The following is a 24,147-nucleotide window of genomic DNA, read 5'->3' as shown; positions in this document are numbered from 1 at the left end:
GGACATATGACTTTATAAATGGATGGGATCTGTTTGAATTTTCTGTGCTTGCACTTCTGTGGAACTGAAACTTCACAGTTTTGCCATAAGAATATGCTTCCCCACTCCAAAGCATTGGATGACCCTGTATTATTAAATGGTGCAGGATTGTCAAAAGAGACATCGGACTAAATGTGCTCAATCATCCACCAAATGATTGCCCAACAACATTTGAAGAGGCAAAACATTTGGAATATTTTTTTATGACTAGTGTTTTCTAAATAAACTGCAACAATGGGCTTATTTTGTTAAAACACAATGCAGTTTCAATCCCTAAGACCATGGGCTTTGGTACCCATTTTCTGGTAACAAATTTGGGTGAACAAGTTCCATTCTGACTTTGTCCAGTGCTCTGCTTTCCAACATAAATTCCAAATGCTGCCCAGAAATGTGGTCTGTCACCTCCTCTTGTTTCTGTTACGAGAAACCTAGTCAAACCAAATAGGGACACTAACCTTCAAAAAGCAAAGTACACATTTGCATCCTCCTTTTTTTATTCATTCATGGGGTGCGGCTGTCACTGGCTAGGTCAGTATTTATTGCCCACCCCTAAATGCCCTTGTTCAGAGGGCATTTAAGAGTCAACCACATTGCTGTGGGTCTGGAGTCACATGTAGGTCAGACCAGGTAAGGACAGCAGATTTCCTTCCCTAAAGGAAATTAGTGAACCAGATGGGTTTTTACAACAATCACTTCATAGTCATCATCAGACTTTTCATTCGAGATTTTTATTGAATTCAAATTCTGCCATCACCTCCTCCCAGTACCTCGTATGTCCTTATTAGGTATATATACCCCCTGTCCCACCAGATAGGGAAGGAACACTTGAACATTTATTTCTTTGCAATTTAACTGGAATTAATAGGATTATTTTATTGTGTGTGGTGCTTTGTGTAGATGCCGTCTTCTGCAACCCTGAGCTTTTAGCTTTGATCAAAGTTATGATGTGATTCATTATTAAACTAATTATATTCTGTGCTGTACTTTTCATTCAGGATTGTCTTCATTTTCCTGAGACTTGTTATCTGTACCTCTGCACACAATTCATTCTTGTCTTAAGCTCTACAAAGCATGCTGCAGTTCACTTACCGGGTGGTGTATTTGCGGTCGGCATGTTAGAAGGAATAGCTGGCATGGTTGGCAATAAATTCAGCGCCAATTGGCGCCGGTCCTGATGGTTCTGATCTCGTTGGATCTCATTAGTTGTAATTAGGTTGATTTTGCGTTTCTGTGGTGGCGGCTGTACTGGCTTGGCAGCTGGTAACAGCTGGCACCTTGCCTCCAGCTGTGCAATAAGATAGGTCTGGTTATTTGCCAGTGATGCTAAGTGTTGATACTTGTGCTCTAGGTCCCTGTAGCGGTTCGAAAGCTGCATCATCTCTGCTGTCTGGTTGAGAATCTTGTTCTCAAGCTGGGAAACTTCCAGGGCATTGTCCCGCTTGCGAATGATCTCGTGTAAGAGCTGCATGTACAGCTGTGTGACTCGCGAGTTCATGTTCCGACTCTCCTTCCGCAGAAGCTTCACTTCGTTAACAACCCCACCATCTACCTCAACAAGCTGCTGCAGGCTTTCAATCTGTCTTTTCTGTTTCAGCAGTTCATTGTTGAGCATCTCCAGCTCTTGCTTATTGACCCTGCTCTCTACGACCGATTCAGGTTTTGAGTTCACACAAATGGCACCCGTCACCTTCTGCTGGGGCACAATGAAGGTATATGAGCACTTGTTTTCCATTGACACTGTGGCGCGTTTGTACCTGTTTGTGTAGATGAACTGCTGCTCGTTTTCCTCATTAGCCTGAAATTCCTCCACTTTGTCAACACTGACTGTGAGCTTGACCAGTGTAAACAAGACTATAAGAGTCAGTTTCTTCATGGTGTTTCTATAGGTGCACATCCTCTGTTAGGGAGACAGAGTAATGATAATTAATAACATAATTATGAAATGGCATAATGGAAAAGAGAACATGAATAAAATATTAAAGGGAAACTGAATAAAATATAAAAGAATTTTGTGGGTTAGTGCTATGCAGTCATTCTTCCTTTACAATGTTCTTGTACAATTTAACAATTGCCTTTATTTAATGGAAATGATCTTTACCCAACTATAAATTCATTGTCTGCAAATGCAGACTGGTGTAGCTAGAGTTTAATGTTCACCAAAAGGCTGCATCATGTCTATTAACATTGACCGAATCCAGCTGTGATCACCCCTCTCTCTCACAGAGACTTGTTTTGTTTGTTTGCTATAAATTCACATTCATTGTCAATTTGCTCTTTAGCTCAGTACAGCTCAGCCAATGGTACTGGGTTTGTAACCCCAAGATCAAGAATTCAAATCTCACAATGGCAAACCATGAAACAATGTAACTTCATCTGAAACAGATGGAAACGGGTTTGTACTCGAAAGAGTTACAGCTCAGCCAAGCCTGCATTTATCTCCATCACACAAAGAGATACAAACTTCTGTACCTCATGCTTGGTACAGATCTTGACTGGAAATTGAGAAATCCACATCAAGCTGATGAGGACCATGATCCAAATTTCCATCCAAATTTAACTTGGGACCAGCTGTCAGTGTTTGCATTTAATCTGGGACATCCTGACTTAATTCTGCCCATGGGGACTGACGGTATTAACAGGCTGTTGCTCACAGTCACCTGTTACCACATATGGCCTCGTTCATCTTCATTTATACACAAAGACTTGTATAATTGGATACTGTTGGATAATCCTAAATCCTTTTAGTAAGATATTTGTGAAATATATAGCTAGTAATATGCCTTGAAAATTATCTTCATTTATTAGCATTTCAATAAGCTAATCTTAAAACTACACAAACAGTAGTACACGCCAGATTTCCCTCTAGAAATTTGCCCGTAAAGCACTTCCTTGTAAATTTTTTAAAAATTCATTCACGGGATGTGGGCTTTACTTTTTGGCCCAGCATTTATTGCCCATCCCTAGTTGCCCTTGAGAAGGTGGTTGTAAGCTGCCTTCTTGAACCGCTGCAGCCCCTGTGGTGTAGGTACACCCACAGTGCTGTTAGGGAGGGAGTTCCAGGATTTTGACCCAGCGACAGTGAAGGAATGGCGATATATTTCCAAGTCAGGATGGTGAGTGACTGGGAGGGGAACTTCCAGGTGGTGGGGTTCCCATCTATCTGCTGCCCTTGAGCTTCTAGATGGTAGTGGTCATGGGTTTGGAAGGTGCTGCCTAAGGAGTCTTGGTGAATTCCTGCATTTGTAAGTGATGCCTGTCCAGACTGCTCATGGTACCTCAAGTTGAAGATAGCTGAAGTTCCAATGTGAATTTTGCTTTAACTTCTTTTACACCATTTTAAAATGAAGCAGACATTGTTTAAGTCTTGCTGTGCTGAACCTTGTTGTGCACAGAACCTTGTAACCCTTAGGTCATGAAGCAGATTGGTGAGAACACAACCACTGGGGCCTCTTCCTGTCAATATCCTGTTCCATTGTCTAACTTATTTTATCATCCTTCCCCAGTGTTATCTCAGCAACCTTTTCTTGCTATCTTTGCTTTTCTGAACCATGACCTTACCCACGAATGTCTTTGAGATCACAAGATAAGATCTGCAAGCATACAGTTTAAACCCATTCTGCCTAAACTGAATTGTTCTATATTAAAGACAATGCTAAAACATACCTATATTCTTACAGATGCTAATCTGCCACTTTCGTGTCATGTCTTTGGTATAAAGCTGCAAGTCTAGGGCATTCTTTCAATGTACTGTACTGTGCACCAGAGGATAAATTTAGCGAAATTATGATATATGTGCCATTGGTCATGAATACTCCATCATTTTCTCGTTTTAAATGATTAGTAACCTTTTAGAGCCCAGTCATGCAAAGATGTAATTGGCGATAAGCTGAGTTGACAGGACACAGAGATCTATGTACAATTACAGAAGAGCTACTATTAGGTATGAGAACTGCTGCCCCCACCTCCATTTTGTCGATGATTCTGACTGTCAGTATATGTGCTCATGTATCTTTTGCATGTGGTTGGCTCCCTATAACCCTGTAGTCACAGCTTTTGTGTGATGAAAACTCGGGTGTGTGGTCCCTCTGCTTCCATATCTCTTTAGCGTTGTTTGTCCATCATACTGAAAATCTACTAAAAGGAGATTTTGTCATATTGTGCTGAGGTATCAGCCATAATAGCAGAGAAATGTTTAGATTAGCTGGTGAAAGGTTATGCAACGGATAGAAATCATCGTTACCAGATGTTCAATTGAAGTTGTACTTTGGTTAATTAAGCGACTTTTCTTTTTGATTGGTCCTTAAAACTCAGCAAGCAACTAAGTTGCTTTGGAGAGTATAGCAGTTGCACTAATTAGTCTGAGGTAGAAACCTAATCGAGAGACATGTTGTAATTAGCTTGAAGTCTCAGGGAATGAGCGGTGGAGAAATGCAAAGCTTGTTTTAGAAAAGGACGTCTATGTTAAATATATCTGTGTCTTTCTGTTTGCTTTTGGAATAGTTCATTGAAGGTTATTTTATGGCAGTGATTGTCTCTGAGGGGTGTCTGTTAAAAAGAACAGTGTGAGTCAGTGTAATTCCTCCCTGACTGCCATTAAACACAAATGCGTTTATATAAAAAAAAGTGGAAAGCTTAATAAATCCCAGACCCCAGAAATGTTGTATAATTTTTAGTGTGAGTTCCAGTCTTTGAATTAGCTTGTGGGAACATATGATCAATCCTTGTGCAGATGGAGCACCTGCTCATGGAAAAATATGATCCCTGAGATGCGTGAACTTTCAGAAGAGTCAGGGGTGTGGAGTTTTTAATGGGAATGACCACGGGCAATGTTTGTGGAAAGGGAATGTGTGTTCTGTACTGAATTCTTTGTACATTCTACAGTGTTTGTTCCATTGGAATGGGAGTGGAGATGGACGTGATCTCAAATTGGAGTCCTACCAATCTTGGGAGGACTCAGTTAAACTGAGCCAGTTCCAGTTCTTTTAGTCGATTTCATAATACAGAGGTTTCTTCTGAAAAACAAACAACCCTCATGTTCATACAGCTGAAATATTTATAGTCTTATATTCTTCATTCCCTTTCTCCTGTGTTTAAAAACAGTGCAACTGCGCATGCACTTTTTAATTTGTTCATGTACACCTACAGCGCTGTCAAGGAATAAAGTTTAGGAGTAAATTCGCATGAATGAATTTTTAGAAATTTAATCAATGCTCCTGTTGTCTTGACTTCAGTGTCATGTTAGCATTTAGGTTCAAGGAGATTGGAATGTCCTTCCCCCGTTCACAGTTAATGAGGGGAAATATAGCGTCAAAATTGCATTTTTTTCTGTAGCAATTATGTGATATTTTGCTATGAGTAGCTTCTTAGGAATGCCTTGTTAATACTCGTGTAGCATGCAATATATGAACCTTTGTATATGAGAGTTTACATATCTATTTTTCGCATGTGAAGCTTCATTTCTTGAGGGCACGATGTCATTCCTGTAATGGTGCTAGATGATGTTTGCATTTTGTAACTAGTGTTTTGCAGTATAGCACCCACACAGAATTTGCATACACTGTCGTCATGGAAAATGGAGACAACCACACTCCCCTTTTTAAATTAGTTTTTTTTTACGTGTCCTGTTTGGTTCTCGGTGAGCAGGTTGATATTGGTGCTGGGGAACACTGTGCTCTGCTTTTGTTAGGCAGCGTCAGCATCAAGCACTCCTGGGACAAATACAGAATGTGAACATGTAGACTGAGGTTCCTGCTACCCTCCTGCATTAGAGGCCTGGATTTTGCCAGGGCTGCCCTGCCATTACCCTATCGAAATTGACTGTGACTTCAGGATATCGCAGCACATGCAACTGAGGGCAGTCTGTCGCTCAGGGCTCTGACCCCCCCACCAACAGCACAGCCTCCCCCAACCACCTCCCACCTCGCTGACATTCACTGAAATCAGCAAGAATTACAACATGGCCATATGAAACACCTTAAAATATATATATTTTGTACATCTCGTTCAATCAAATATAATTCATAGGAGCATAAGAGTAGGCCATTCAGCCCATCAAGTCTGCTCCGCCATTCAATATGATCATGGCTAATCCACTTCAATGCCTCCCCCCCCCACACTACCCCCATGCCCCCTTATGTCATTGACATTTAGAATCTGTCAACTTTAAAAATACTGAATGACTGAGCCTCCGCTGCCCTCTGCAGAGGGAATTCCAAAGAGTCACAACCCTCTGAGTAAAAAAATTCTCCTCATCTCGGTCCTAAGTGGCTTCCCCCTTATTTTGAAATTGTGTCCTGTGGTTCTAGACCCCCCCCACCCCTGACCAGGGGAAACATCTTACCTGCATCCACCCTGTCTATCCCTTTAGGTATTTGTGGGTTTCAATGAGATCACCTCTCTTTCTTCAAAACTCTGGACAATACAGGTTCTGCAATCTCTCTTCTTTAGACAGTCCCGCCATCCTGGGAACAAGTCTGGTGAACCTTGGTTGCATTCCCTCTATGACACTAATATCCTTCCTAAGTTAGGGGGACCAAAACTGCACACAGTATTCCAGGTGCGGTCTAACCAAGGTTCTCTACAATTGAAGCAAGATTTTGCCACTCCTGTACTCAAGTCCTCTTGCAATAAAGCCAACATATCATTAGCCTTCCTAATTGCCTACTGCACCTGCATTTTAGCTTTCAGTGACTTATTGATGAGGACACCCAGGTCCTTTTGTACATCCACACTTTCTCATCTCTTACCGTTTAAGAAATACCCTGCGCATCTGTTCCTCCCACCAAAGTGGATAGCCTCACATTTTTCCACATTATTTCTATCTGCCATGTCCTTGCCCACTCACTAAGTCTGTCCAAATTCTCTTGCAGCCACTTTGCATCTTCCTCACAACACACATTCCCACCGAGTTTTGTGTTATCCGCGAACTTGGAAATATTACATTTGGTCCCCACATCCAAAGCATTAATATATATTGTGAACAGCTGAGGCCCCGAGTACTGATCCCTGTAGTACCCCACTAGTCACAGCTTGCCAGCATGAGAATGACCTGTTTATTATTGGGTTTTTGTGCTTAATAAAATTTGCCAAACGATAGAACTAGCCTTGAAAAACATTATATTTGTGGGGTGCTGTAAAATTATTAATTAGATTTTTTATGTTCAATGTTTAAAATTTTTAACAAGCTTTTTGCAAAATATGTTAATTTCTTCCTACACCTTACATGTATGGTCCAATCTTTAACTTAGTCCATGTAAAATAAAAATTGAAAGTGGTTTTATTTTGCTGCTTTGTGCTCCCTGTGAAAATCGGATTGGCTACTTGGATAGCTTGATGTTATCACTCCAGCTCCACAAGGGAAATTCCACAGTAAGGTATCGCTGTATGACAATAGAGGCGAAATTCTCACCGGATCTCGCCAGATTTCTCAGCGAGATTTAATTCAAGGCCAGCGGAGAGTACCTTCACTAACTGGAGAGCGCCTCACCCTGATCTCAGAAAAGCACCACCATGTCTCCTTTCTCGCTGGATCTGATAAACTATCTGGGTGAGAGCGTAGTTTGGTAATGACTGTGAGACAGAGCAGATTACAGCACTTTTCTTTCACTACTGCGATCTAGGTTGGATTCCAGCCCAGGCTGTGAGGAAATGACTCAGGCGGTCTCAACCAAGTACCTAAAACCCACAGCACAAAGGTCACCATAAAGTGACACAGGCTGCAGAAGGATTTGGACAGGTTAGGAGAATGGGCAAAGAAGTGGCAGATGGAATACAACGTGGGGAAGTGTGAGGTCATGCACTTTGGTAGGAAGAATAGAGGCATAGACTATTTTCTAAATGGGGAGAGAATTCAGAAGTCTGGAGTGCAAAGGGACTTGGGAGTCCTAGTCCAGGGTCCTCTTAAGATTAACTTGCAGGTTGAGTCGGTAGTTAGGAAGGCAAACGCAATGTTGGCATTGGTTGGTACTAAGACAATGTAGGGGTACTGTAAAAGTAATTTCTACCTGTACTCCTGCAGCATTTGACGCTGGCAGTAGGTGTGCAGCAGTCCCATCCCTCAGCTTGATGGGCACAAGCATTCACGCAACGCTATGAATGAAAATAGTGCCAGTTTGTGTTGCGTCGTTGGCAATGTTGAACTGCAGAGCAGCCGCCATTAGTAATGCCCACAAATTAATTTTACTTGGAGCTTGGCACCTTGAAGAGAGAGATGAGATGTTCATCCCGTCAGTACAGGATTCAAACACAGAATCCAGAGACGAGGGGACGGCAAAGCGTCCAGTCAGCCTGCCACATTCCCTAGAATGTTTTCTTATTGATGCACTTTGACCTGAAGGAGCTATTAATGTGACCGCAGCCACTGCGGTGATTGTGCTACTCTGCCTTCTTTGCTTTTTCGTTAAATGATGAGGAGCATTCTTGCCAACCTGGCTATAGTTACATTTATAAAATGTCCCTCATCACATCAGGGCATTCCAAAGCACTTCACAGACAATGAAGCACTTTCTGAAGTGCAGTGACTATTATACTGTAAGTAATTATGAGAGCCAATTTTTTCGCAGCAAATAAGATTGCAATATGTGTCCGAAAGGTCTGGTTTACCCGAGGGATAAATATCAACTAGGAGCTGGGAGAAATGTTGCCATTAGATCCTTTACACCCACTGAGAGGGCAGATAGGACCTCGGTTTTATAAGTTCAGTCACTATTATGCAGGCAATGGTGGCAACTGATTTACACACCTCATGGTCCCACAAATAGGAAATTGATGAATGACCAGGTTGTCTGTTTCATTTTAGTGGTGTTAGCTGAGGGAGAAATGTTTGCAAGGAATTCAGGTCTATTTGAATTAAGTTGACCAAAGGACAATCATTCCACTCAACAAGATAGCATGACTTCACACATCCAACTGCTGTTTTGCCAGCATAGGTGCTTGTTTAAAAAATTGTTGGTTATTGGTAAGACAACATTTATTGTTTGTTGACTATTTCCTTGAGAGTACCAAACACCGATGTGGAACTGCAGACAGGTGTAGGCCAAGCCAGGTAAGAATGCCAAGAACATCAGTGAAATGGGTATTCCATGAAAAGCTGACTTTCAAAGTCTTTTTTAAATTGGTGCCAATCCACGGATTTCCTTCAATTCATTAATGGTTTCATGTAGCTGATTCAGAGATTGGGTATGAATTGCCATTCTAGGTTTCAGCCTTTCTTCCCCCCTTTCCTATGCCCATTTCTGGCCATCCCTTCCTCTCCAAGGTTCTGGAACACCTCTGTTGCCTGGTATCTCTGTTCCCCTCTCTCACAAATCCGAATCCTTTCAGTCTGTGTTCTGCCCTGCCCTTGTCAAATACAGTAGTGATGTCCCATGTAACTGACAGCATGGGCACATTATCACTCTTTATGCTTGTTAATCTCTGTTCAATGTTTGACATGGTCGGTCGCACTAACCTCACCCAGTTCTACCCTTATCACCCTCGTCTCCAATTCCATCAACGTTGTTGTCTCTCATCTTCAACGAATGAATCTCCTCTAATACCAGTCTACTGATTCTGGGCTGGATAATGTTAGTGACATGTTTGAGCCAAAACTGAGCTTTAACCACATATCCATCTCAAAAACCAGTTTCACTTTGAGTCCGCCTGCGATTCACCTCATCCCCTCTGCTACCAGAACCATTGTCTACAGTTCTTTTACCCTTAAGCTTGATTTATTCTTCATGTTATCCTCCCTAGCTACAGCATGTAATGTTAACTGGACTAATAATCTAGAGGTCAAAACTAATGCTCTAGGGATATGAGTTCAAATCCCACCACTGCAGTTTGGGGAAAGTTAAATTAAATTAATTAATGAATATGGTCTTATTTAATAATGATCATGAAACTACCAGATTGTTGTAAAAACCTAACTGGCTCACTATTGTCTATCAGGGGATGAAATCTGGCGTCCTTGGGTCTGGTCTACATGTGACTCCAGATCCACACCAATGCACTTGGGCTCTTAACGGCCCTCTGAAATGGCTTAATAAGCCACTCAGTTGATATCAAATTGTGACAGGAATAAACACTATGGATTTTCTACACCACATAGACAGCAGCCATTCAAGTAGGCGGCTCACCACCATCTTCTCAAAGGCAAATAGGAACAGGCAATAAATGCTGGCCTGGTCGGTTAAGCTCACAACCCTAGAATGAATTTTAAAAGAACTTCAGTGTGTTCAAAAACTCCTTTGCCTGTGTCCAGTTCTGCATAAATCTCAATCACCCATTCTCTATTGACTCTTTGGGCCTGATTTTAACCCTGTGCCAGTGCCTAGGTTTAGAAATAGGAGTTAAAATCTTGCCCCTTAGCTCAACCTCATCTATAAATGGTTCTGTGACCTTACCTACCTTTATCACCTAGCCCATTTCACTGGCATCCTTCCACCTTATCCCCCAGTCCATATTCTTCATTTCACTGACTCTGTTCTCATGTCACCCCTCCCCCCTCCGTTCCAGCTCCAGTTGCCCAAGCTTCAGCTGCCTCAGCCCTACTATTTGGAATGACCTCCCTAAATCCCTCCACCTCATTACCTCTCTTCCAACCATTAAAACTGACCCGTGGGAGCATCATTTTGATCATCTCTCCAAACACTCCCATAGCTGCGTGATATCCATTTTCTCCTTTGTGAAGCACAATGGGATGTTTTCTAAGTTAAGGGCAGTATATAAATGCAAGTTGTTATTGTTCAACTCCTGCAATTAAATCTCCGCTGGGGCCCAGAATAAACTTACTTTGCATCAATATGACGGCAACATTATTGCTCCCAGGGATGGGACCTTCCATTGGTGGGAAAGGTCTCGCCTGTCAGCTTGAGAGCTGGCATGAGATCCCGCGCTGCCTCCTCTTCGGAAGGCCTGCTGGATCTAATGCCAATCGGGCAGATTCAGGGATACCAGTGAGCCTTCCTCCAGAATCAAGTACCTGGAGGCAGAAGTCCTGCCTGCCAAGAGCTGCAGGCCAGTCAGAGGCTGGCCGCTCCTGTGATCAACAGCGCCACAGAGGAGGATGTGGCTGGTGTTGGAACAGCACCCGCCGGAGTCCCAGGACCCAGAAGAAAGGTTAAGTAACGGGGTTGGGGCGGGGGGGGTGGTGTGGTAGTCGTGGGGAGATGGGGTCGGGGTGGTGGGGGGTGGGGGGTGCGGGTTTGGAAGCAAGGGCAGGGGAGTGGCTGTCAGCGGCCACCCCATGCTCCATGTCCATGCCCTTGGTCGTGCACAGATTAGTGCAGATTGATGGATCCCACCCCCCCCCCCCCCCCCCCCACCCACCCACCCAACTGATGTACAGCCCGAGTGTCAGCAGGTCAGCCTGAAGCTGAGAAAATTGCAGTGGAGGCAGGAAGAGGCCTCAAATAGCCATCAACGGGCCATTGGCTATTTAGTGCACTTATGGGTCTCAGGTGGAGGAGGGGTGGGAAGGTCGACCAGGGGTTTTCCCCGCCCACACTTCTGGTGGAGGCAGGAAGGCATTGGGCATTGGTACCGACATTAACGCACCAAATTTTCAGGCCCTCCGGCTTCCCTTCTTGCTTCCAATGGGGGCAGAAGATTGAATTCTAGAATAGGAGAGGCAAAATACATGTTCAACTTGTGTGTGACTAACCCCTTAAATATCTCCCTTCGATGGTTTGGGGCTGTTTTTTTTCTGAAAACCTTTAGTTAAAATTTAGGCCTAATGATATCTAGCAGTTTTTGGGGAGTTGCCTAGTAACTATTTTTTGTGGAACATTGCTGTGTGTTATGAACACATTGTATCAAGGGAAATGTAATTAGTGAACAAGAAACTGCTTATTTCCACTTTGAAAGAAAGCACAAGAAATCAATGGGTGACATTGAGGTTTCCTGGAAAGGACTTGGTACCTGGCAATATTTTGTCCATTTTGAATTCAGTCATCTTTTGGTCTGCGGACTGTATACTTTGGAAAATAATTCTGAAGAATTGTTGGCAGGTTTTCAGCCGTTAGATGATTATCTTGCCTCCTTGTTTGTAACTGAGTCTCTTCTGGATAAAGAAATTAATTGGCATCCTACAAGATGGAACATTGAAAGTAGAATTCCAGCTCAAACAGACCCAAGCCGCAATTAGTGCCTTGGACACGGTAGGAATTTTGCTTCAAAATAGTTTGCAACTCTGCTTATTCTGCACTTTTAAATAGCCTAAACCTGGCAGAAGTTGGCAAATGAAAAGGATCTTGAATTTGCATCATTATCTAGTTTCTCTCCCACCTCTCCCCTCCGTTCCTGCCCCCACTCCTGGACTATCAGCCCCACAGCCGTCCGCAATACCTGAGCTCCTCCAACCCTGGCCTCTTGAGCATTGCTGATTTTAATCACTCCTCTATTGGCGGCCTTGCCTTCAGCTGCATTGAACCCAAGCTCTGGAAGGCCCTCCCTAAAGCCTTCCACCTCCCTAACTCGCTTTCCTCCTGTAAAGTGCTCCTTAAAACCTACCCCTTCGGCCAAGCTTTTCAGCATCTTCCTCAATATCTCCTCGTGTGACTCCTTGTCAAATGTTGCTTTCTAATATTCTTGTGAAGGGCCTTGGAATGCTTTCTTATGTTAAAGGTGCTATATAAATACTAGTTATTGTTGCAAGCCTCAGTTATATGTTGTGCATGGTGCCTTGTATGTGCATCGTGACAAAGTATTACCAGTCCGAATCACCTGGTATGGATTTGCTGGGAATCAGCTCCCTTTGAATTAACGTTTTGCAAAGCGTCCATTTGGGTGTCTTGAATTTCCTTCATTGCTTGCTTCGTCTCCCTATTTTCTGCCGTTGATGTCTCAGGAATCATTTGCTACCGTGTAGCTGTGATCAGATAGTGGGGGATGGAAGAGTGCAGTACATAGCAGACTAGCCTGGTCTCTAGAAATCTCCGTGATCTCATCATAGCTCTGTGTCATTTGATGAACAATACTCTTGAAGTAATCTTATTGTAAGAGGTGAGCCAACTGTGTCAGACTTCTTTGCACTCCCGAGTTGGCATGTCCTAGCATAATGTAATAGTCCAAATGAGAAACGAGACTTTCACCCAATAGTGGCCAACAGTCTTAAAGCAGCTTTGCTGCTGTTTGACTTGAATCTGAGGCCATCTGTCGTCTGGAGGGTAGGTGCTCTGCTGCCTGTGCTACTTGGACGCACCCTGTCCAGCTGCACATCTAATCCAGTTTCATGTATAGGTAAATGCTCTAAGGTGGAATTGGTTGAGCTGTTTGCTTTCTTTCTTTATGATGTTTGTTCGTTAGAAGCAACAGGACAATAGCCTCCTCTTCCACCACCACTGCAGAGTGATACTTCCAATGACTTCCTGTAGTGGTCAGTGTGTGCATGGTACACTATTTCAGGCTCTGCATATGTTCTTGTATAGACTGGTGTCAATAACATTTGCTGTTTATCTAAATGGGGAAGAACCTGAATTGGGATCAAGTCGAGCATGATTTAATGTTTCCTTTCAAAAAGTCAACAGGATCAACAAAGCCAAAGCCAGAGTGTGTGGGAAGTTTGTAATAAAAGAAAGGGAGAGAGATGCTGAAATCTGTTAGTGTTGCACTGTCGAGTCTGCTATGATGAAGACCTGATGTAATGTAAACAGAGTTTTGTTCAAGGTTCCAACTTATTTTCCTTTTGTTCATGTACATAATATTGTACTGAATAGTTAAGGCATATTGCAAGTGATAGAATTATGCTGTGGGCAATATGACATGTTGGAATTTAAAACTGGAGTCTTTCTAAGGAACTGATTCACCGTCTAGCTACAAGAATTTGGATAAGTAAATGCAGGCCTCCCAGAAAGGTCATGTTAAAGCTTTTGCTTGTCACTTAAAGGAGAAATACTGGACATTGCATCGACTGTCACTGGAACAATGGATTTTTTTTAAAAAAGTTTATCAGTTGTTAGCCAAGTAAATTTTTAGCTGTTCTCATTGGTACTTACGGTCTTCTTTTTAAAAAAAATACAAACTTATGTCATTCTGAAAACTGTCCCTTTGGCAGCACCATGTGCACCAACAGCTAACATTGCAATAAAATTTGATGACATAAATTGCAACCCACACACTAGCAGTGCTGCTTCTGCTGAGCGCTAGCATACGAAGGTTTGTGGAACATCACAAACACTTTGCACCCTGTAACCAAGCAAAAGGAACCGAAGATCCGAGGCACTCTACACACCAGTCCAACCGATTTGTGTATTTACTGCAGAACAGTTCGTAAAACTCTCCGACCACTTCTGTGTAAAGTTTCTGCAGCCGTCACATTCGGACGTGGCTGTAAGTAGGTAACGCTGGTAACTTGATCTGCCCTTAAAATGCTCAAGCATTTAGCATGGCTGTGACAATAAGGTTAAGGATTTTTTTTCTCTCTCTCTCTCTCTCTCTCTGTGATATCAGATTTTGAACAAAGACCCAAGCTGCACTGCCCACCCCACACAGCCTCCCCACTGGATATTGTTCTGCTGGTGCGTGGGTGGGGGGCGGGGGGGAAGGTGGGGAGGGGGGGTGGATTGGTTACCTGGGTCTGAGATAACTGGTGTACGCTCTTTGTTTTTCTTTCAGTTCAGCAGCAGCACTCGATCGAGTTTGCCAAGATTTTTTTCAACGTCAGCCTGCTTGTGGAAACTGTGTCTCATGTGGTGAAACCACCAATTTAACTCCTAATGTACACAAGGCAAATAGGGGGAAGAAAATAGAGATTTTTTTTCTCTCCCTTCTCTATTGTTGTTTGTTTGATACTATCTTGTCCGATGTGATTCACTCCCCCCACCCACCCCCCCCCGACTTCTCCCTCTCCACCTCCTGCCTCCTCCCTTCTTCCCCTGCACACAGTGACCATGGAGAAAGAAACTTTTGTTTCATTCAAAGCCTGAACACCAAGGTTTTGTCAGGAGAGTCTGCCAACCCAAGAGACTGCGTCCTAAGAGTGATCAGCTAGCTGGGCATTCTTGACATTCTTGGGCACCTCATTAAAGTCTGCTGTCATAGGCAAGCTGCTGATCAGTGGGAAAGGACTTGGAACGCACTTTTCAAACACTTTGAAAGAAAAATCCTTTGTCTCTTTAGTGTTCCACTTTATTTTCTGTGAGACTCTGTTATAAAGCAAATTTCTCTCTATTGAACTCAGTCATAGACATATTGAAACAAATAGGCTCCTGCCTTGATTATTGCAGACTTTGTTCAATAGAAGCTTATTTTATTCTTTGAGGAGCTCAATTGAGTACTTGAAGGGATATATTAAAAATTCAGCAATATTAAACTGTGTTTGTTATACATGAAGCTCATTGAATCTTTCAGCCGAAGTTGGGATATGTGTAAAGTGATGCTGTGCACAGAAGTTTTACACTGTTGTCTGTTACCTTAAAATATCAGTACAATTGCCTTTTTGAAACATAATTTTTTTATCCCTATTCAGGCTCATCCTTAGGATCCTTGTAGCTACAATTTTAGTATAATAGTGCTTTTAAAAAGTGTGAAAAACTAGTTGAAGTAACTTTTTCAGTCTGCTGTAAAAATTGCTATATAAGTTAGCACACAAAGAGAAGGTGCCAATTTTGTTGGCCAATAAACCAGGCATAAACGTTATGATAAAACTGAGAACTCTCACAATATTCTGTAATCTGTCTTCTGCTGTACTCCCGAAGTTACACAATGAATTACTAATTATCATCTTACATTTAAGAAAAAGAATGTTTCACAAGGAAGTGACTTCGTTTTACTGATTCTTTTTTAAGATGACTGCAGAGAAGGCCATTAAAGTCTGGACTTCAATATTAGTGCAGCTCAATTTGATTTGTAATTGTAATTATCATGCTTCCTGTACAAAATAAACATTCTGCTCTTAATTGGCTTCCTTCTGCATTTGACATTTAAAACTCAATGTGTAAGTCTTAGGAGATACTGAAACAGTCTTTCTTACCAGATTGATGTTGCCAGTATTGTCGTCCTTACTCTCTTAACTTTCTTGCCTCTGCTCTTTAAGTGGAAAAAATGCTTGTGTGAAGTGTAGCATCTCACCAGAGTGACTGTTACCAGAAACTCCAATCTCTCCTCTGTGTAAAATCACTGTGGCTCTCTTGTCAAAGGTTTTCAAGTGCTTGATGCCCAGGTACCAGTTCCAAGTAGTAAATGTCAAAAAGGCAGTTTTTTTTTTAAATAATATTTTATTCTGAACTCTCCTATTGATACTTAACAGGTCCTTTGCGTTAACAGCACCATTGATCTTCACTACTTACTGCAAAAAAAGTTGTTGTAAAAATGAGCTAAGAGAGAGAATCCTTGCAGCCTAAGGCCGTGAGTTAGCACACTGTCAGAGTTGTGGCTTGCTGACACACCAGGCTATCTGCAACATCAGCATGGCATCGGCATGAAGTACACCGAAATCCAGCATGTCATCTTCTTGGTTCTGAGCATATAACAGGGGGAGGACAAACTGACTGGCACACTGGATCCTTGTGTGACGTATTTACATTCTGGAGAGAGCTCCCAAGTAAAATTGCAGCACGTAGGCAAGTCTTGCGTGGGACCTCCTTTTATCCACTCCTTCTGTTCCAGAGCTGCACGAGCAGATGTACAATCTGCAGAGCCTCCTTCCTCCACCACAGATACCAGTGGGCGGGCTCAAGGAAAAGCTTCAGTGCGGTGATGTCACAGCAGTCAGCTCTAATTAAAGGGATGTGGACTGCCCCCCCCTGAGATTTTGGCAAGCACTGTGATGGAAAACCCTGCTTTTGACAGCAGCATAGAAATATGTAACCGACTTGCAATGAAGATGTCAACAGTTTAAATTAGGTATTACAGTAGAGGGCAGAAGACCTCCTCCACATGGCGTTAAAATTCTTTTAGGTATAGTTCGTAAGCTAAGGGAGGGTATCGGCTTACGCGTGGGTTTGTGGTTTTACATTAGGAGAGTGAAGAAAACTGGCAAGAGAAAGTAGAACAGAACATCAGATGTGGTGGGGAGAAAGATCAGCAAATGTGAAGGATAAATAAAGTGAGCCTGAACAGCGTCTGGTTTTGTTTAAAATATTTCACACAATACTCGTATCACCAGGGTAGTGTCCTCGGCCCAGCCATCTTCAGCTGCTTCATCAATGACCTTCCTTCTATCATGAAGTCAGAAGTGGGGATGTTTGCTGATGATTGCACAATGTTCAGCACCATTCGTGACTCCTCAGATACTGAAGCAGTCCATGCCCAAATACAGCAAGACCTGGACAATATCCAGGCTTGGGCTGACAAGTGATAAGTAACATTCGCACCACACAAGTGCCAGGCAATGAACATCTCCATCTAAAGAGAATCTAACCATCACCCCTTGATGTTCGATGGCATTACCATCACTGAATCCCCAACTATCAACATCCAGGGGGTTACCATTGACCAGAAACTGAACTGGACCAGCCATACAAATACTGTGGTTACAAGAGCAGGTCAGAGGCTAGGCATCCAGCAATGAGTAACTCACCTCCTGATTCCCCAAAGCCTGCCCACCATCTACAAGGCACAAGTCAGGGGTGTGGTGGAATACTCTCCACTTGCCTGGATGAGTGCAGCTCCCACAACATTCAAGAAGCTTGACACTGTCCAGGACAAAGCAGTCCATTTGATTGGCATCACATCCACAAACATTCACTCCCTCCACCACTGACGTACAGTAGCAGCAGTGTGTACCATCTATAAGAAGCAGTGCAGGAATTCACCAAGGCTCCTTCGACAGAACCTTCCAAACCCACGACCATTACCATCTAAAAGGACAGGGGCAGCAGATAGATGGGAACGCCACCACCTAGAAGTTCCCTTCCAAATCACTCACCATCCTGACTTGGAAATATATCACCATTCCTTCACTGTCACTGGATCAAAATCCTGGAACTCCCTCCTTAACAGCACTGTGGGTGTACCTACACCACATGGACTTCTGCGGTTCAAGAAGGCAGCTCACCACCACCTTCTCAAGGGCAACCAGGGAAGAGTAATAAATGCTGGCCCAGCCAGCCTACGTCACGTGAATGAATAAAAAAAACTAAAATCTCTCCATGTGTGCACTGTTTCTCCTCCCAATGTGTAAGATGAATTATGTGCTGTGTTGATAATAAATTGTATTGCAAATTCTCTCTGTGCTGTAAGGTGCCTTTTTTGCACTGTATATATTGGCAGTGGAAAAATGAAATTTGACACCTACCATGTGGTATCTTGTGGGTTTGAGGCCATAGTGACTACTGTACCTTAAAGAGGCATCGTCAAGGTCTTTCAGAACAGGAATAGGCTGTTCAGCCCCTTACGCCGCTTCCACTACTCAGTTAGATCATGGCTGATCTGTTCCTCATGTCCATTTACCTGACTATCTCTAGATACCCTAACCTGATGAAAGTCTACCTCGCCCTCACTATACATCTCGCTAAACTCCCTGGCCTGAATTTTTCTGCCAGTTGGGCAGAAGGTCCAACATCAGTGGGAAATGCGGGTGACTGGCAGGCCTTCCCTCTTCAGCTTCCTATTGAGGATGGCAACCTGCACCCCCCACCCCCCACCCCAAGAGAGCTGCCAGCCCAGTCAGGGGACCTACAGCCTCAGCGGCGCCACCCGTGTGGCTGGGCAGACTGGGACACTACAGAAGCCCAGGTTAAATTTCTTTTTAAATCCAGGGCTGAATACTGGAAGGAAAACCTCTCGTGGGGGTGGGGAAATCACTGGAGCCCCCAAGGCGCTGCCTTCCTTGCCCCTGGCAACCCCCCGCCTTTCGTGCTTTATTTAAAAAAAAACACATCCACCTGCCTCCCTCACCTCCACCCGGGGGCCCAGTAAAATTCTGCCCTTGGTGTAGATTCGTCCACTTCAATCCCTGATACGACGAAACTATCAGTGTAAAAAGTTTTGCGATTGTAGTTATTACTCTGTCGAAATGGCAGCTAGCTGTGAGATCGTACCTGAGCCAGCGCAGACTGAGGTGTTTGGTAACAGAAGTGAAATCTTTGCTTCCTCGGGCTAGTTTGCCGGTGAAAATGTATTCAGGAATGAATCTGTGGACAATGCTATACAACATTAAACTTTCCATCTATCAAGCCTCTGCATGAAACACACAAGTCAACAGTCAGTTCAGTGCCAAACAAGCCTGAATCATATTTCAAATCCTTAAATGGATTTTTTTTGGTCAGTTCTGTGGAGACAATGCAAACAGAACCAAAATACATTTGTTGATTCCAGCAAGTAAGTTTTGATCTTAACAACATGTTATTAAGCTATCACTTTGTACAATTTTGGCACTTAGACAGCAAAACAGTAAACACTGGTCCACAGCAAATGAACTGCAACATGGAATCTTCCTGTAAATAGGACCAATATGCCAGATTTTTCACGAGCAAAATCCCGTAAAAATAGCACTGAACAGGATTTGCGTTTCCTGATTTCAAGTGGACTGACCCTAGGGTGAGCTTTGCATGTGGGCCTCTTATTCTGAACTTGAGGCAGAAGAGCTAGGCAGGAACTAACTTGACGCTTTGGACATGTACGTTAAGTTAAAAGTCCAGGCATTTGTTGGGGTTTTTTAAATTACCTTGTTGTATGTGCCTACATTGTAATGTAAAAGTGCTCAGCAGAGCAAGGGTTAACGTGGGTCTGGAGAGTAATATGGCCCACGGTATGATGTATAGAGTCACATGGTAATAGACTCACAGAACAGTCTAGAAGGAACTTGCATGGGAGCAGCACCATGCATGGCAGTAACTGGTTCTGTACATTGTTCATGCTTATGTTTAAACATGGTTAAACATGTTTACATGTTTACATGGTTCATGTGTAAACATACAAACCTCAAGATCTCATAATGAGACACAAAACAAACCCATAATAGAACATATGTCATGGGATTAATTTTAGCTCCCATCTCCAATTTCTCTCGCTAAGTCTATAGGTTCAAATCTTGGAAGTTAGCCACCAAAGCTCTGTCGCAACCAGGTGCAGAAGGATGGAAGGATGCCCCTTCTTTCCCCACACCTTGGTTGATTGTAACAGATTTTTGAAACTTAAGTGTATGAATGTGCCAATTCAGTTTATGCAGTTGACTGTTTACGTGCTGATTGCAAAGAACTAAGTCAGACCATTAAACAAGTAGCTCCCATAATGCTAAGATCCCACCCAGGTAAAGATATTACAAAAGGTAAACATATCCCAACTATTGCAATGCGCAGACACACGCACACAAACAAACATGCAAAAAATACAAGTTGCAAAGTAAACAAGGGTAACTTTTGGCCAAGTTAAGACTTGATCAGAAAAGGCAGAGATATAAAGAGTTCACTGTTTGTAAGTGGTTGTCTCGTCTGGCTGTAGCAATCCAAAAGCTTTGGTTTTCGGCTAACTAAGTTTAAAGCTGTAGCTATTATTTCTACTTTCCTGAAACGCTGCTCTGAAAGTCAAAGTGGTCTTTAGGATTTCTCTGTCTGCTGCCTGCATTCTGATGTAAAGTAACAGGGTCCAACTTAGTTAGGAGAGAGAGGCAAGCCGCCTTCTGCTGCTGGTGTCTCCAGCTTCGGACTGCTGCAAAGCAAGCAGAGCTTTTGTAATTAAAGACATTTCAAAAAGGTGGATTTGATCACAAGATCTCTCTCTCTCCAGGATGATTGTGTACTCTGCAAAATTTATCATCTCTGTAGACTCTCCATCTCCATCCAGGTGAAATGGAATGTAGCTATATAGCGATGCGAATTGTGGTCGCCATTTTAGGTTTCAGTCCATTCTTGAAGTAATCATTGACATCAGCAGGTGTGAAATTCCACAGAAGGGTTGCCTGGGCATGTCCTATCTGTAATCCACTTTGTAAGCTTTCAGAAGCTTGATCAACTTACACGTGCAGGTCAGGTGATCTCCTACAACCACCATAAATCTCTGTCTTTGTTTCAAAATTAAAACTGACTTTTAAAAAAGTCCATATGTGAGTCCAGATGAATTTTAAATTTAGCATTTGAAAACAACACACCTCCGTAACACAACATTTAGAAATACTAGCCAAATATTTGACAAAACACAACTGATGCCATTTTGTTCAGACTGCAGTATCGAGCTAATTGCTGTATACACAGCAGCTCGTGTAAGTGGTTGTTATTATATTCCTACCCCCTCACAGTCCGTTGGGTTCCACAAACCAATCTTGAACATTATCTACAAGCCTTTCTTTGACCCAGTGATTTGTGAGACCTTTTACAGGCGGCATTGACTGACAGTATTCCTCCTTCTCCTCTGTCAATGTTCATCACTTCTCTGCTGAAGGCTCTGATTAATGCTGGAGTGTTGCTCCCTGAATGCTGATAACTTTTTGGGAAATTGCCCACAAGTAGCTGTGTGTTTTGTGAGCGGGTATCACAGCCGACAGTATCCTAGCCAATCGATACCAGCACTTTAAACAAGAGTCGCCCAATTTGCTATCTGTCTCTTTTCTCATCCCAGAGCCACTGAAGCCAACTTTAATGAGTGGGGATTGAACCTATGGGGCAGGATTTTACTGTCGGCGAGCGGGGGGGGGCGGGGGGGCGGCCGCTCGCCGACGCGTAAAATGACACGCGGTGACATCGGGGGAACTCCCGACATCACCCCGCCCCATTTAAATTTTCAGGAAGGCGGGGGCGCAGCAAAATCAGCTGTGGGTCCGCCAACTTGTCAATAGCCAATTGAGGCCATTGACAGATCAATTAAAGTAATTAGTGGACCTGCCCGTCCAACCTTAAGGTTGGCTGGTTGGCCAGGAGCCCCGGCGGGCAATAGAAAAAACATGAAACCTCATCCACCGGCGGGATGAAGGTTCATGGCAGTTTTAAAAAATTTTAATAAGGTTTTGTTGGAAATTATGAACGTGTCCTAACTCATGTGACATTGTCACACGAGGGGACATGTAAGGGGATTTTTTTTTTCCTCTGATTTTTAATATTGCAATCTCCCTGAGGCTGCACTTAGCCTCAGGGAGATGAGTGCGCTCTTTCGTGCGCATGCGCAAAAGACTGCACTCTCGATTTTAGGATTTTAGGCAACAGGCCCCCCCCCCCCCCCAAACCCCAGCCCACACAGGGAGAACATAGCGCTTCCCTGCAGACGTTACGCTGTGTGGGCATTATTTGGCCCGCCCATGTAAAATGGCGCCACGCCTCCGATCGGAAGTGCACCCACACGTGCTGGCCCATCAACTTCCCCCTCTGACAGGGGGAGGGGGTGAGAATTCTGCCCACGGGACCTGCTGGACTGTGCACGGTGAATTTACCCACTAAGCTATGAGAGAATAAAAAAAACCAAAATAACATCTGTTAGGGTCAAACTCTGATTTGGATATTGGAATACCTCGTAACATTTCCAAATGTACCAATGACAAGAAACTTGGGCGTGTGGCAAACAGTGAAGATGATCCAATTGATTGCAACAGAATGTAAGTAGGCCAGTAGAATGGGCAGACAACTGGTAGATGGAATTTATGAAAGAGAAATGTGAGGCTTTGGCAGAAGGGATAGGGAGAAGTAATATAGATTTAATGGTGCAGTCCAAAAAGTGTGCATGGGCAGAGGGATCTGGAGTCATACGCGTAGATCTTTGAAGGTGACAGGACATATTGAGAGAGTTAAAAACAAAAAACTGCGGATGCTGGAAATCCAAAACAAAAACAGAATTACCTGGAAAAACTCAACAGATCTGGCAGCATTGGCGGAGAAGAAAAGAGTTGACGTTTCGAGTCTTCATGACCCTTCCACAGAACTGAGAGAGTGGTTCACAAAGCATATGGGATCTTGGGCTTCATAAATACTGGTATTGAATATAAAAGCAGGGAGGGTATGATGAACCTTTTATAAGGCTCTGGTTGGGCTACAACCAGTATATTGCATACAGTTCTGGTGACCAAACTTAGGAAGGATGTGAGGGTCCTTGAGAGAGTGCAGAGGAGATTTTCCAGAATGGTTCTAAAGATGAGAGATGTTAGCTACATGGTTAGGCTGGAGAAGCTGGGGTTGTCCCCCTTGGAGAAAAGGCGATTTGATAGAGGTATACAAAATTATGACAGGTTTAAATAAGGTAGACAGGGAAAATCTCTTCCTTTTAACTGATAGTACAGGGATTAGGGGACACAGATTTAGGATTTTTGGGCAAAACATGCAGAGGGGGCATGAGAACCAAATCTTTTACAAAGTGAGTGGTAATGACTTGGAACTTGATGCCTATGAGGGTGAATGATTTCAAAAGGAAATTGGATGGGTATTGAGCAAAGTAAACATGTGGGGGTATGGGAATAGAGTGGGCAATGGGACTAATTGTATTGCTCCACATAGAGCTGGCATGGATTTGATGAGCTGAATGGCTTCCTTCTGTGCTGTACTGACTCTCCTGATCTATCAACCGCTGCTGATATCTCCAGTAGCTTGTTCACACACTCATTAGATAAGGCTGCACTGCAATCAGCAAGCGCATCTTTAAATGACTCGATTCTGCAGTCAAAGTGCTTAAATGCTGGCACGTACCCTGCGCTGATGCTTTCACCTCCTCCTTTCTTAACTTGCAGCAATTTCACCATACTTATCTCCAAGCGAAAATCTGCCAGAAATCCCCTCCAAAATCACTACCATTTTGTCTTTATGTTTTTAGAGAGAGAAAGAAAATTCCTGTGAAGCTTTTATGGAGCACTCCTTCAAGAGTTGGCTGGGAAAGCAGTCACCTCTGCACGCAATCCCTTAGTCTGTAATGTCAGTTATGCTTTCTTGAATGCAATCCAAACTGGGACAGTGTAGGGGAACGGGATAAATATGTGCGCCTGACAATTAAGATACCAAAGAGGGATCTGTAAATTAAATTAAAGATAATTTAGAATAATCACCCTATTTTTGAGTCAGATCTTCAGTTGTTCAGTGTCATTGTGCATTCTTTTTCCTGTTTCTAAATGGGGGGATGTGGGGTTACACAGCTTCGAAACACAATAAGTGCATTTAACGTGAATGCGCAGAAAAGTATGCTGCCTGTTTCCATTACAGTATTCATTCCAGTGTAATCAGTGGTCATTATCTTCGAACTATATAAACAGTAGTGATATTATAAGGTCAAAATTCTCAT

At 43.1% G+C, this 24,147-nt stretch overlaps 2 protein-coding genes across 4 annotated transcripts in view; one reads left to right on the top strand and one right to left on the bottom strand.

Moving 5' to 3' along the window:
• angptl2b (angiopoietin-like 2b) overlaps positions 1–16,648 on the bottom strand; it is a 45,535-nt gene extending 28,887 nt beyond the window's left edge. Inside the window, exons 1-2 of the mRNA XM_041193971.1 lie at positions 15,989–16,648; positions 1,129–1,936 (exon numbers count right to left, since the gene is read on the bottom strand). Coding sequence (XP_041049905.1) covers positions 1,129–1,933 — 805 coding nt within the window. The 5' untranslated portion in view covers positions 1,934–1,936; positions 15,989–16,648. The remainder of the gene's footprint in view (positions 1–1,128; positions 1,937–15,988) is intronic.
• The window catches only part of ralgps1 (Ral GEF with PH domain and SH3 binding motif 1), a 758,811-nt gene that overhangs the window by 386,174 nt on the left and 348,490 nt on the right, over positions 1–24,147 (top strand). The window lies entirely within an intron of this gene.

This window comes from Carcharodon carcharias, chromosome 8, assembly GCF_017639515.1.
Source record: "Carcharodon carcharias isolate sCarCar2 chromosome 8, sCarCar2.pri, whole genome shotgun sequence".
Classification (NCBI taxonomy): Eukaryota; Metazoa; Chordata; class Chondrichthyes; order Lamniformes; family Lamnidae; genus Carcharodon; species Carcharodon carcharias.
The sequence above is the reverse complement of the archived record's forward strand: the minus strand, read 5'-3'. Positions and strand labels throughout refer to the sequence as shown.